Here is a 15,419-nt window from a genome sequence, read left to right on the forward strand (position 1 = left end):
CTACCTTTCCCTCTATTTTTGAACTTTTTCTCTTTCTTTCCCTGATTTTCGTTATCCTCTCACCTGCTTTTTTTTTTTGTTTTTTTTTTCTCTTAGTTCTCTTATTCTCTTCTCGTTTTTCTTGCTTTTTTTCCGCTCGCTTTTCTCAGGTCTCATTCGCGTAGTTCCTCGTTGCTTTCTTTTTCTCCCCGCCGCCTTCAAATGAGTTTATTACCTTCTGACCTTTCCTACTCTCTTTGAACTTTGTTCTTTTAAGTTTATCTGTCTCTCTTTCTCTCTGGTTTTTCACATCCTTTCACATCCCTTCAAAGTCTTTGTCAGGTCTCTTCCTCCCTTCCCGTTTTCATTGCATTTTTTTCTCGCTTTCATCGGGTCTTATTCGCCCCTCACCTTTAAAGGGAGACTTGAGCTGCAGCCAACATCCCAAATCCTCTGCTCACCTAACCTTATCAAGCCCAAACCCCACCAGGCTCTCCTAACAAGTAAAGGCCTTTCCACACTAGCGAAAAAGTTGTTATTTAGACAAATTTCCTATCATCATCAAATTTTACAAGCGCGGATGGTTTTGTCGCGACTTGACAAATTTTGACCGAAGCGGTCAAATCTTCAAACAAACCGCCGACACTGGGTGAAAACTGGACAAAATCGATTAAATGAACAAAACTGCGATAACCTTGTCGATCAGTTGTCGTAAAAGCTACGAAAAGTGTGCAGTTTAACTCAAATCAGTTTACTAGAGAGGCACAAATTGTCTCTTGCTGCAAAACTCGGGCATTCTAAAATTTTAAAGCGACTTAGGATAAATCTTGTAAATTGGAGGTGGAATCCTTTGGCAACTATGCTGGCCGCATGAACAGATCAAGCGAATTTTTAATGCCGATGCAGCAGACGAAACATAAATTTGTCATGATAAAATTTGTCCTTTGATTTTGTCGCAAAATTCTACTTTCGTCCGCTAGTGCGGAAAGGCCCTGGCACCATTTGAATCAACACTCGGAATTGTACGTCGCGCGGTCCTGGATACAAGGAAAGCCAAAATGGCGGGCCAAGTCATATGAATGTTTCGCTTTGAGTTAGTTCCTCGACATGGAGTTTTTACTTACATAATGCTCTAGTCTTAACTTCTACCGGTAAGTAAGAAGTAACATGTCAGTTCTGAAGAAATTCATCAAAGAGGAACATGAGAGCTCGAGGTAAGCATGATACAGAACATTTTCGGTAGCTTTGATCGAGTTAGTTTCTGAATCCAATGAATGAGTTTTTAAATTGAGAGCATTTTGTAATATACGGGAAGGGTGTTGAAGCGACTTCTCGCAGTGAAGCTGACTTGAAAGTCAAATCGTACTCTGAAGTTAGATTTTTTCCGAAAAAGTCCTCGTACCGAGTGCCATTATCACATGATGGGTGGAGACAAGTTCCTTCTGGTAAATGAAACTCTCTACGAACTGACAGCTGTTTTCAGGTTCACAATGTAAGATGATCAATCGAAAAGATCGCTCGTTTTCTAAGGTATCAGCTCATAACTTTCTTTGCTGTTGAAACCAAACGCTTTATATATGTTTGATTAAACGAAGACTTTGATGTAAGCTAACTACATATTTCAGAGAAGCCTACTTTCATGTCGTTTCGTCTGTTATACATTACTTAGACTTCTAATACTTCTTCCTGAATGCAGTTGAATCTTTCATGTAGGCCAACTTGAGTGGAGTTGTATTCTTCCCCTGACTCAATTTAAATGGAGCCATTTTAGGAAACACCAGGGAGCTCTTTTCTACAAGGATCTTTGGCTCTGTTTGATACTGTTTCAAAACATCTTATTTACAAGGGGGTAGGGGTCCTTGTTTATTAATAAAGTTCAGGGCTTTATAAGAAAAATACCATGTCCCATAAAATGTGTTAAATTTATTGTGGTAGACAATCAAAACTTTGGTGTGGGGACACCGTGGCCAAAGGAAAAGGATTTGACCTGGCGATAGGGTACCTACTTGGATAGAATGGACAATCATGTGCTCTGAGGAAAAAATGATACATGTATGAGTGACCTCAAGTTACTGAAATTTTTAAGGATTTATTTTAGGGAAACCCATTGCATTATGATTTAGTTAGAAATAGTTTTACTACATGTACAGGGAAACAGGATTTTGTATACATCATGATTATCAATTAGGTGATGTTAAACACACCATATGAAAACTGAAAAAAAGGTGATAAGAACGTTGAAAGGCAAGAAAATAAATAATAACATGGATAACAAAACTTTTAGGGATACAAAGAAGGGACTGATAAGATTTTAAAGAGGCAAAGTTGGAATTTCCCATTTTAGAAACTGGATTCAGCTGTGGATCATGTCATTGCCCACTGAGCTGTATCAACAGTCAACTCTCTTTTTTTGTCTTCTGTTTTGTTGTCATAGTGATCAGGAATGTCATTTGTATGTAGAAGCAAAAACCAATCAATGGCCCATAGTGTACTCTGATGACTATAATATTGGTTTTATGGGCCTGGAAAGGCTTCATCCATTTGATTCAGGAAAATGGGGGAAAGTTTTTCAATATCTTAAAGGTAGGAAGAGGAATCCTGTACTTTTTATTTGCACAGACGACCATGATTTGAATTAAACTGCTTCTAACAAGTTTTACTGTATGCAAGGCTGCAAAATTCCTCAAATAATATACATTCAACTATTAGTAGATCCATTTTGATTTGGCAAAACAGAAATGCAGGTTGGACATTTTAAATTTACCATTATTATTTTTATTACTGCTGTAGATTTTGAAATACTAGTATAATCTTGTTGTTGCTAAAAAGAAGCTGTTTTTTTCTCTCTCCTTCACTTAATTTCTTTACTTATTGAAGAAATGTTGACCAAAGGGTGGTGAAAAATTAAGATTTTGTCAGCCATCTGTCCATTATTGTTGGACTTTGTTAGCAAATGTCTTTTTTTTGTGACTGTGCTATGATTTATTGAAAAGTTTTTGAAATTGTTGTGGTTGTGGGTAAATTTAAACTCAGGCTCCTTATTTCAAGTTGGTAAATTTTGTGTTTCAGATGGAAAGATGGTTGATGAAAGCACAGTTGTGACACCTAGGGAAGTTACCAGTGATGATCTATTGGTTGTACATACAGAGAGCTATTTAGATAGCCTGAGGGTAAGAATGAATATCTAAACATCTTGGGCTTAGAGCTTACAATGAATGATATGTACCCATTTATAGACAAGTTCACAAGGACATCTGTGCAATACTTGTGGCCTGGAAGCATTCACTTGATAAACATTTTGTGTAACTTGTATGAGTTGATTTATTTTTCAACTACTGGCTTAGATTTTTGCTAAATAAGTGTTTTAATTTCTGTGTGTGGCTAAGGAATATTAAGCTGTAGCACATTGCTAGTGCTGTTAACTTTTGATAAGAAAATAATTGTCAATACATCTCTTACAGTGGAGTGCCCGTGTTGCTATGATATGTGAAGTGCCTCCCCTTGCTCTTCTGCCAAACTTTATTGTGCAACGTAAAGTCCTCAGGCCAATGAGGATTCAGACGGGAGGATCAATACTGGTAAATTTGGTTGATAAATAAACAATAGCCCCCATTTGGTGCAAAAATACACACAGACATTTGCCCTCAGACAATGTCTGTTCCAAATCTGATGCAAATGGTTTTTATGAGCAAAGCTCGAGGAAAACTGTGAGCTTTGAAGAACATGTTATGTCTAATGACAAATGTAAAAGCATATTATCATATCAAATTTAAGTATTTTTGCGATGCATGTGCATACCATTTGCTGTGTTGGATGTTTGCTTTACTGTACTCTCTAGTTTGACTTGCTAAATGCCCCCTCATCTTATTAATTTTTAAACAAACCCTTTTATTGATTAGAGGTTTGAAAATAGGGGAATATCACTGGGAATATATCCTAGATAGCAGTACTTGCAGGATATTCCTTAGTTTTAGCTGGGGCATATTGGATCTCATGATGCTTTTAAGCTCATCGCATGTGAACGAAAATAAATGATAGACTATAACTACCAGTATTTACTGTACCTTTAAATTGTTTGCATAGCTGCTAAAACATATTTAATTAATATTATTTTAACATTTAAATTCTCTCAAGGTCTATTATTTCACAACATTTCAAAGTATTGAATTCTTTTTATTTTCATTTAGTGTCATTCAAATTGATTAGACACATGTATATCTCTATTTTTATTCCACCAGGCAGCCAAACTCGCTGTTGAAAGAGGCTGGGCAATAAATATTGGTATGATCCTTTTTTATCTGTGTTTGTCATCAATCCCAAATAACATGCAGTGACATTTTATTTTTGAATAGTTAACAACATGATTTCAAGTGTTAAGACTACGTGTTAATAATTTACCTGAAAAACGCATCACAGAAAGGCAAGATGGACAAAATTTTGGCACCAAGTGCTCTTTGTAATTTTTACACGTGTTACATGAAAAATGTACTTGTTTTCAGCCAATCAGATGCACATGATTTTTTAATGTATATTATTAGATCTGTTATGAGGATGTTTGTGTTAAAATGTATGTTTGATTTGTTTTTTTTCTATTTATCATATATTCAGGGGGTGGATTCCATCACTGCTCTGGGTCCAGTGGAGGAGGCTTTTGTGCTTATGCAGATATAACATTGGCCATCAAGGTAATCCAACTGGCTCAAAAAAAATTATTTAATTTATGATTTAATATCTTGTATAGGAGCTCCATTATGATATGCCATTATTTAAAACTAAGTAATTGTCTTTTTCTTGATATATATGCAAATTTAGTGTTGAGATGACATGATGTATCTGAAACTTGATTGAGTATAACATCCAAGTGCAAATTGTGTAGGATCATTAAGAACGTTTAAGGTCACTAATCTCAAGATCTAATTGTTAATTCTCCCTCCTCACTGCTACACATTTCCTTGAAAATAATTTGTGAGAATTTGGTGTTAGATCAAGATACCAACTTCTATCTGGTACATTTGAGTATTCTTATAACCTGTTTGCTGGGGATAGTGCATGGGTGCTATAGGGAGATGTTATTTGTTAATTACTTCTGGGAGTGAAAGGGTTATAAATGTGTATGGTTGATATTTATGTAGATTTAATTGTCAGTGGTTGTTTTTCTGTTTGTTTTAGTTTCTTTTCAAGCATGTGGACAGCATAAATAAAGCCATGATCATTGATCTTGATGCCCATCAGGTATTTTTTTATCTTATGGAGAAAAACAGTTCTTAGTTAATGGAATTCCTCTAAGTAAGAAGTTTGATATGTTATGATGGTGACGCCTGAGAAAACAGAGATAAGAAGTGAACTTGTATTTACTTCCTCAAAGAATTTGGCAAGGGAGGTCAAGAAGGCTAACTTGCATGCATAGAAAAGAATAATAATCATGCTGCCGTCATGGAAGAGTTACAGGGTATTATGTTTATTATAATTAGAGGTATGTTATATGCTTCTGGCAATACCCATGACCAGTTGTTGAATTGTTTATATCATTGTTTGTGTCAGGGTAATGGTCATGAAGCTGATTTTGATGGAGATGAACAGGTGTATATCATAGATGTCTATAATGCTTACATTTACCCTGGGGATACCAAAGTCAAAGGTAAGACACCGTCTAGTTATTTACTGATGACATCTGAAATAAAAAAGGAATTACTCTGGGTCTACAACCACAATTATTCCAAAACAGGATATTCCTTTAGATGTTCAAGTATCTGAAAAAAAAAGATTCCTTTGGGGGGTAGGGATGTTAGGAGTCCTGTTCTCATAGAAAATTCAGGTGAAGATGGGGATAGAGAGTTTGTTTAGAGAGAAAGCTACTACTGGTATATTTTTCATTACAACATTGCTAATAAACTAGCATACATTGTAATCAAATTCAATGATGTTTCTGAGAATCCAATTAATTAAATAGTTTCTCTGTCTAATGATAATGTGTGCCTGTTAAGGTGCAGCAGAGGGTATTTCTTTTGATAAAACAGTTAAATAATGTGCTAATAATCTTTAAAGCAATTTGTTTATGGGTTAGTTATGCTTTTATCGAGGAAGAAAGCACTGGTAATGATAAGTTTAAAGAAAACCCAAGAAGGAAGAGCTGCGCTGGGGTTATGCCTTCAGCAACTTCTGTGCATCATTTTAACTGCTCAAAATGATGACCCTATGCAGAAGCATGTATTAATTGTTGATTTCAAATCATTTTTCCACAGGAGCAATAAAGAAAAATTTGGAGCTAAGACATCACACAGATGATGAGACATACATTCCATTGTTAAAGAAGTAAGGGAACCATTCTTAATTTATTCAACTTATTGGAAAGTATTTTAGGTCCACTTAAAGTTCTAATATGAACATTTTAATCTTACAACTTGGGACTGTACTTACAAAACACAACACAAGCAAGGATTTCTTTCAAAGAAAAAACAGAACCACAAGGTTGCACAGCCCATAAGGCTATGCATGCTTACATCAGTGCATCATGCCTAGTCACACCTAGTCATGCTTACAGGTTCCAACACTACTTGACTGTACTTCTGCTTCTTAATTTTTGGCTTATTTGCCTCCTTGTGATCAAAAAGATTTAATTCCTTTTTTCAAGTACATGTAATAGTGGCAGTTGTAGGGGTATGAAAGTCTGCCTAAATATGTGTGGAGTGCACTCTTGTAACATATAGATGACTTCATAAATAATCACACACCTTTAATCCTTTGTTCAAGGCACATACCAGAAGCTTTAAATGAATTTAATCCTGATGTCATAGCATATAATGCAGGTGAGCTTAAGGCAGCAATACCTGACCAGGTACTGTTTAGTGTCAACTTGAATAGACAGGCAAATATATAATAAAATATGTTAATTCATGTTAATTCAGTTTTTGAACTTCCGATTTTAACAAGAAAAAAAGTGAAGGGTTGGTTTTTAATGTTATCAGTAAGAGGCTAAGCTACGCAAAAATTATTCTGGGCTCATTTGGAGTTAATTTTTTTCTGAATTTTGTGTGAGACCAACTTAACTTTATTGTTGATTTCTTTTTACCTTTGGACTGGACCATGCTGGGAAATGGGGTGGGGTGAGGGAATTGGGGGGTGCTGGTGGCCTTTTAGGAACACAAAAGAAAAACCAATGGTTAAAAAAAGCATATTTCATTTTTAAACTTTTTTTGAAATTCTTTAAAAACATGTTCATGTAGATTCTATCTTTTGCAGGGACAGATATTCTTATTGGGGATCCTCTTGGTAACTTGGCAATAACACCTGAGGTATGTGAAAGTTGAATTTGAAGATGTTCTGTTGAAAGTCAGAATTAATGGTAACAATGGGTCAATATATACATGTGGTGCATTGTTACATGTATCAGAGTGGGAACAAATATCTCTTGGTGTATTTTTCTTATCATTGAGCCAACCTGTTGTACAGGTTTTTTTTACAGGACAAAAGAACCATTTTATTATAATCCAACTTTGTGCAGTTGCATGGACAATAAATCATTTTCTCAATATGATGATCCAAAACAGTTCTTATATTGTTCTTTATTGGGTGGGTGAGGTGGGAAGCAAAACCCTGGCTGTTAGCTCCTGAGTTATACAAAGCTGATACGCTGTAAGTGGTAAACATTTCATATAAAAAATTTAGAAAACAACTATTTTCACCTTGTAGGGAATCATTGAGAGAGATCAAATTGTTTTTCAAGAAGCTCGAAAGAGAGACATTCCAATCTTTATGTTGACCTCTGGAGGATATCAGGCAAGTCATGAAATAAATAACTACTTGAAATTGAAATTATTAGGGTTAAAGTAGCTTTCTAACTATTTAACTGTAATTATATTTGTCCTTAATTTTGTTGTTTGATTAAGGTTGGTCAAAAGAAATTCACTGCAAAATGACTAATAACAATGATCATGTGGTCTTTTTTTTATTGCAGAGGAGAACTGCAAGAATTATTGCAGATTCTATCCTGAACTTAAAAGAACAGGGCCTTATAAGCTGCAATTATTCTGAGTCGGGTATGTTTCTCACAGTAAAATGCAAGTTATGAATTTTTCATCTCTTTCACTCCCAAGATTTAAATATTAATTTTCTATACAGTGTAATGTGCTTCTTACAATTATAGCTTCCATAAATTGTTATTAAATAAAGCAATTGACCCCAGTCGATATAACCCTTACTGGTATTTGTGACCACTTTTCTATATGAAAATGTATTGATATTGTAAAGGGAAATTCATTAAAATGTTATTGACCCAAAAATGGCACTTGCAGGATCACAGATCACAGTTAGCTCAGCCTCTAAGTTGGACTTATTAAATAGATTTTGAACAGTAACTCTGATATTCATTCAAAATTTTAATTGTTACCTTTAGTTAGTGTAAAAGGTAGACTTGATTCTCAGTTGAGAGTATTGATATAAGATCACAAAGGTACAGTGTATTACCTTAAGGGTTTCTATTTTTGTTGTATGCTCAGGCAAGCATCTGAAATTTCAACCTTCAACCCTTTACACCATAAGGTCAGGGTGCATATTCTCCATACTGTTCTCAGTAAATTTTTTAAGGCATTGACTAGGAGAATTTGGCGAACAATCAAGAGCTTCCCTAGTTGGTGATCATATCTTTTATTCTCATAACCTTTATGTGTGATTCAAGGGTGATATTGTAAGGAGAAATAAGATGCTGGTCACTCTTAGGGGTTAAAGGTTAACAGCTATTTCCAGTTTGGGCTCTTACAATCTCATGGGCAAAGAGGCACTTGATATAAACTTAAAATAAAATAGTTTTGATACCAAAGATCTTATTTTATTTCTCCTAAGGGCCAAGGGTCAACAAAAACAAGAGTGACAGTCGAACAACCTACAATACTTTCCAGAATGATCTGTAATTGGGAATTACAAGTTCACATTCCACAAATTATTAAGTGAACATATAGTGAAATGTTACTTCTGCTGAAGTATTAGCTTGTAAAATTGAACATGATGGAACTTCAACATTAACCTACATTTTAAGTTTACAACTGAAGTTTTGGTGGATATTAAAGATGAAACAATCAACTTGTGAAACCTGAGAAATTTTGGCAGACCTTAGACTTGATATTGAAATTTATTAAATTTATTATTGTATCATGATCTCAGTTAGTATTTGCACTATGATCAGTCAATTTAGTAGGCCATATTGTATTGTATGGCCTCAATGCTAAATTCAAAAGGTTATTTGAAATGAAATATTTCCCCTCCATTTGAATCCAGAGATATGAATGATAAATATCTTGCTATTAACTAACTCATTTTCTCTGTCTCTTCTGTAAATAATAGACCCTTTTTTTTTTTTTCGTTCGCATTTTTGAGGTCCGTGTTCTGGGTTCACAAATCTTAGCAGAGATTTGTTACTGTACAGTTTAGGCAGTAGCAAGCTCTTCGATGTAAACAGGATATTTTCATGGTAGCACTGAACTGGGCTTTTTGTGCTAAGACTAAATAATAAGTTTGATGTAAATATGAGTACAAATTTTATTGTATTACAGGTATATTTCAAAGTCTCATTCTAGTCAAATCAACAGTGTTGATTTAACCTCTAGTCATTTCTAGAAACTATTCAGGTGTCAAAAATTTTTAACTTAATGTAATCTATTAAATTATTTTTGTTGATTTATTACCAATTATTGTTCACTTTGTGAATATGTTAAATGAAATGGTGTACATAAAAAGTTTAGTGGAGATATTGTGGTTAGAGGAAGTTTCATGATTGAATGTTTCCAAAGTAGCTTCAGTTGTTGTTTTGAGGTATTTGTTTCAAGATTATGAAACTCAAATTTCAGACATGCAAATTGAGTTTAAAATAAAGTTGACCTGAAGTTCATTTAAATTGTTGTTAATGGTAAGACATTAATACTCTCCGAGCTTCTTTGGTTTGTGATCATGACCTTAATGTTTGATTAAGGGGTGATATTGTAAGGAGAAATAATATGTGTTTCGTAGGACTCAAGGGGGTAAAAGAATGTGCAGAGTAATACTTCTGCTGGCTTCTGATGCACTATCTACTTCTCCCTCTGTTTCACACAAGATTACTAGATGATATGCAAGGAGAATCTATACATCTATTAAGAAGTTCCTCAAGAATTTTTTTATACCACCCTTTAAATAAGTGGTGGACAAATCACATTTCTATTAGTGTCATATGTCATAACAGACTCTCTTTATTAAATGAATTTAACTTACTAGAAACTAAATGTACAGTACAACCAAGACAGGTTAGAAGGAAATAAAGTACATTTGAAATGTCAATAAAATTTTGACAACTGCATAAAACTCCTTAACATTTCCATTTTGTGGAGCTGGAGAAGTTGTTTACAAATAAGTGCATGTTTCCCTAATATTTTTATACATTATCATTACAGCTTTTCATAAAGTATTGAGAGGTCCTCATCTACTTGTTGTGTTATACTGCATAAAGTAAGCTGCTGTAGGGGGATTGGTGTAAACTTCTTTGTCAAGATAATCCATTCTGTAAGGAAAAGCAAAGGACATAAGTCTCAGTTTTCAGGCAACTTTGTTGAGAACTCTTATCCAACATCTGTTGCCTTTATCTTTCTTTTTTTGGTACTTGTACTTGTAAACTTAAGATGAAAACTAAATGCAGCAAGCTAGTCTTTTCAAAGACCTTTATTTCTCCAAGATGGTCCTCCAAAACACATGCAATTAGCTGTAAGCTCTGCACATATTAGTTCCCATACTTCTTTCCAAAACAGGCAACTGTTCTTGCCAAACAGGTAAAAACAAAAATAGCTGTGGCCTGCCTTTGGAAAGTGGACAAAGGCATCATGTGCATGCAGCCATTCCCACCAAATCCACACATAAGAACCACCTCTGTTTTAAAGAATAAGGACCTTTTACCAAAGTTTAATCATAGCAAGATCAACCTCCGAGTGGAAAAACTTCAGTCTTGCCCACAACTAGTAAATGTCTCAGTTAAGGTACAAGTGGGGTAACCATGGCTGCATTTGTATTATAGCTTTGAACTTTTGAATTACTGGAAAACTTACTTGGCTCTTTGTTCAGCTGCCAGTCTTCTGTTCTCATCTGCCTGGTCCTTTTCGATTTCCTTTTTCTTTCTTTCAATTCCACGTTCTGCTATTATTCCTGCCTTAGCTTGCGTCAACCTCAGTCTGTTGTATTCTTTTGCCTGCTCTTCCTCCTCCTGTTTCAGTCTCTATAGACAACATCAATAATAAACACATTAAGCTGATGATAGCATAAGTCATGAACAAACATGTCTAAAAAAGTTGCCTTGTAAGTCTGAAATTTACTTTAATTATCTTTAGACTTTGAGAGCCCATAATTACACCATACCATGCTTGTAACTACTGTTCAAAAGAATACCTACTGTAAATTGACAATCTCAGCTCAAAACTTGAATTTGCTATTGTCAACAATCACAGTGAGTTTAAAAGTTCAAGTTTTGAGTATTGATGTTTGACAATCAAATTTTAAGATTTTCCAAGAACTTATCAAGGATGTTGATCAAAAGTTTCCTGTACACTAAATCACACTAACCTCCTTCTCCTCCACCTGCGCTTGTTGAATACGTCTTATCTCTGCCAGTTGAGCTGGGCTCATACCCTTCCAGCGATCAGTGATCACCCTGTGAGGTCCAAAGGCACTCTGGGCCACATCAGGATTTTCTGTCAACATGTCACCAAACACAGAGTTTGATATTTCAGTAAAGTTGTCATCTTGTTCCTGTTGTTTATCTGAATCTTCTTTAGCCTTCCTTTCTCTTGCCAAAGCTTGATTCATATCTTTAGTTGCCATATTTATTGCACGCCTGCAATCTGCTTCAGCACTGGCAAGTTCACAAGCTCTTTGGTCCATTTCTCTTGCCTTTAAATCATAAAGATGGTCTGCATACTTCTGATTTGCCAAAGCTTGATCTTTCTCATTTGTTTGTTGCTTGATCCATTCCCTATAAATTCAGAAAGGGATATTAAAATTTTAACTATCAAAGAGTCACAAACACAGGATTCAGGACAACTATTGCATCAAATTTCTGAACAACCCTACATAATTGTTCTGTAACATTGAGCAACTTGCCTTACTGTTATGAAATTTGCTGGTCTGTTTTGATCTTTTAATGTACATCAGTCTTGATATAACGTAAATAAAAGTCACTAACCCTCTCTACTTAAATATTATCCCTTACCGTGCTTGTTCTTGCTGTAACTTTTCACGTGCCTTGCCATTCAAATCTTCCCCAACAAACTTCTGAAGTGATGCCAGCCCACAACGAGGGTCATCATCAGATACCCTGGCAGGTTTGTCTTTCTTCAAACTATCCGGATCATTCAAGTCAAATTCACGTCTATCATATGGCTGCTGGTAAGATTGACGGAATTCATTCACAGCCTTATTCAACTCACGCATGTCATGTTCCTGACGCTTCTGAAGCAAGACAGTGATTTTATCATTTCTTGTCATGTCAGCAGCTGTAATCATCACAAAGAAGAATATTTCAGTCAAGGTAGAGCATCCATCATGTGCACTATTAGTAGCCTTGGTCAGTATATTAATTAGCAGTCAACCAACAATCACCCAGAAGTTATCCCATGTCTCAATGACCTGATAGTAGGTTGACACCTTAACCCTTTAACTCCCAAGATCTGACTATTAACTCTCCCCTGTAGCTGCTACATATTTCCTTGTAAATAAGTTATGGGAACTTGGTACTAGATCAAGATAGTCGTTTCTACATGATAAGCTTGAATACTCTCATTACCTGTTTGCTGAATAAAGTATGCATATTATTGGGAGAAGTTTCATGTTAATCACTACTGTGAGTTAAAGGGTAAACACATTTCAACACACATCTTGACTAGTGGCTGTCACTGTCCTTGAGCTCCCACCCCATTTAATCTCCTGTCATCTTGTTAAAAGATTTTGGATGGAAATGCTTATAAACCCAGGCTACCTGATGGCACATTACTACAGGTAGATATTTCTATCAAATTAGCCTGCCTATCTGCACTGCACACATGATCTAAAATAACTACAGAAACACAGGTACTATTTCGTATGTTCATCTGTCGCTGATTTACTGATAGCCACGTTAACGTCCGAAAAAAGTTATCAACTCTGATTAAAAGTTTGATTGGCTGAGAAGCACCAATTTAGTTTTTGCTATTTAACGGGCCAGTCTACTTGCCGCGCTTACTGGCGAATTCGTAATCGGCCATCCAAGTTACCTAAGCCAGAAACCTTCCTGCTATAATGACAACCTAATAGTTGATATTGTTACCTCTAACAGTACAAAAAGGAAAGATCGCGGCCATGTGTAGGGAATGTTTTTCGTTTACAACTGTCTGACATTTCAGGAAATTGAGACTTACCGAACGCATTATGTCGCCTCTCCTCTTCAACTTCGCGTCGTGTACGATCTTGCACTTGCTCGTTGAGTGCATTTAAGTCAATCTTAAGGTAATAAAAACACGTAAAATTCTTGAGAATGTTTCAACGGTATAAAAACGCCCACAAGCAATCATACGTGTGTAGTCTAGCTGATGTGGTTCTACAGGTGGTTCAGATCAGACCAATTTCAATAGGTGTTCATTTCTAAACCCAGTTTCGCGTTCTCCGTCAGAAAAACAAGAGAATTCAGACAAATACGAAAACAAAGTCATAGGAAACACTACTCTTGCTTGACTAAAATCCAAACAACGTTTTTACTTGTCTCTTTGCCTCACTTTCTTATTATCAGCATTGTTACCATCCACATCTACAAGAAATAAACACTTACCCCAATGGTTCGAACACGAGCGTTGAAAATCCTACTTTGGCGCTGCAATTCTCGATTCCGTCGCCTCTCTATGGCAGCGCTCTCCTTCATATCTACGGGAAGGTCGAGTTTATACATTTCTCTTCCTTCTTAAGATCTTTAAAAAACTGCAATCCTGCTAAAACGTCGATTCTCGTAATGTTTTCTCCCTGTATTAGGGAGTTCCTTGTTGCTTGCCTTTTGTAACCATCTCCTTTGCTTTGCACGGTTGCTAGGAAACATTTGCATACCATGATGCATTGTAAACTGTATACTCGCCCTAATCTCCCGTAACTTGAAAAAATTTTAAGTAGGTCCGCAACACGTAGGAAACATATTCGGCAAATTTTGAAAATGTAGAAATTAACAAGTCAGAAAGCACCTACTTTGAAATTTAAAGAATTAAAGTATAAAAAAACACGAATAGATTTAGGAAGTAACGCTTGAAAGAAGATGCACGCTTGATCAGGGCTCAAAACTGTCTCTTTCAGATGCCGTTTCAGCGCTTGAACGTATCAACTGGTGAAGGAGAACAAATGTCGCGAAGACGGGACGAATTGTAAAATGTTTCTCGAAGTATTTTGCCATTACTGCGATCTCAAGATAAACAACTTGTGACGGTCATTCCTTAGCCTACGGCCTAAAAACTGCTCTAAAAGATTACCACCCGCAGTATTTCTTATTGATTGCCGAATCTCGCTAAACAAGCTGCAAAACTATCTCCTCACATTTTCCAGATAAGCGAGATTTTGCTATTTTGAAAGTCTGTGTTAGTATGTCTATTCGAAATACTTGGAAGCTGGTTTTTTGAGACCTAGTAAACTCATGAAAAGCAATAATTGTAAGACGTTACGTCGTCGAATTTTCAAGCTTTTTATTTTTTGTTCCAGATGTCAACAAGGCCGCAAAGTAAACCATTTTCGAGCTAAATCATCTGTGTTCACCAGCTGTTTATGAACAAGATGCCGAGGAGATTCGAGTTCGGTAAGTTTGCCACATTCCCTGTTTCATCTACATGATAACTCTCGTGGTGTTTTGAAACAAAATTAATGTCCGAGTACGGGAATGCTCTCAAATAGGGAAGGGTTGGGGGGAGGGGTGTGGGGGCTATCAACATTTCGCGGACTTTCGAAGGGAGAATCTGGGGGAGAGGGTTTCATTTAAATCTTAAGGAGAAGAGAAGTTTACGAGTTATCATTTTTTCCTTGAAACGTTTCCCAGTTTTCTTTGGTTGAAAACCTACATCACTTAAAAGCCAAACTGCGATCCTTAACTTTAACCGGGTTTTTTTAGCAGACAGAGGCTTTTTTATACAGCAAGTTTTTTGTTTTGTTTTGTCGCACTACGTAGTGAGTATTTTTCCAATGGTAAAAGAGAGATGGAAGGTGCATAAGAACTGTATGGAAACTTCATACGGGAGGTTAGTTAGCCGGAGAGGGTGGGTTAATTTCATCATATGCAAGCTTCTTCTTCTTCTTCATCAGATGAAAACATCCGATCAATTCATTTTCCTAAAAGAAATCTGACATGATGAATTATCTATGTAGGACGCCAATTTTTCTTAAACTTTTGTCGATATTCAATATAAAAAAAAAACTTTTAAGAAAGAATT

The 15,419-nt window shown here is 35.8% G+C and overlaps 2 protein-coding genes across 2 annotated transcripts; one reads left to right on the forward strand and one right to left on the reverse strand.

Moving 5' to 3' along the window:
* The first annotated feature begins 1,007 nt into the window (after positions 1-1,007).
* Positions 1,008-9,865, forward strand: LOC113684110 (histone deacetylase 11). Its single transcript, XM_027201476.2, has 14 exons — positions 1,008-1,193; positions 2,414-2,562; positions 3,049-3,149; positions 3,441-3,557; positions 4,218-4,260; positions 4,588-4,664; positions 5,149-5,211; positions 5,521-5,617; positions 6,222-6,291; positions 6,730-6,785; positions 7,219-7,271; positions 7,669-7,755; positions 7,934-8,015; positions 8,818-9,865. The coding sequence occupies exons 1-14, from the start codon at positions 1,147-1,149 to the stop codon at positions 8,883-8,885; spliced, it is 1,110 nt and encodes a 369-aa protein (XP_027057277.2). The 5' UTR covers positions 1,008-1,146; the 3' UTR covers positions 8,886-9,865.
* LOC113684021 (RIB43A-like with coiled-coils protein 2) lies at positions 9,497-14,043 on the reverse strand. Its single transcript, XM_027201356.2, has 6 exons — positions 13,790-14,043; positions 13,383-13,464; positions 12,200-12,482; positions 11,554-11,962; positions 11,043-11,209; positions 9,497-10,504 (listed from the first exon to the last, which is right to left on the reverse strand). The coding sequence occupies exons 1-6, from the start codon at positions 13,904-13,906 to the stop codon at positions 10,423-10,425; spliced, it is 1,140 nt and encodes a 379-aa protein (XP_027057157.2). The 5' UTR covers positions 13,907-14,043; the 3' UTR covers positions 9,497-10,422.
* Between the last annotated feature and the right edge of the window lie 1,376 nt (positions 14,044-15,419).

This window comes from Pocillopora damicornis, chromosome 13 (genome assembly GCF_964200805.1).
Source record: "Pocillopora damicornis chromosome 13, jaPocDami1.2, whole genome shotgun sequence".
Taxonomy (NCBI): Eukaryota; Metazoa; Cnidaria; class Anthozoa; order Scleractinia; family Pocilloporidae; genus Pocillopora; species Pocillopora damicornis.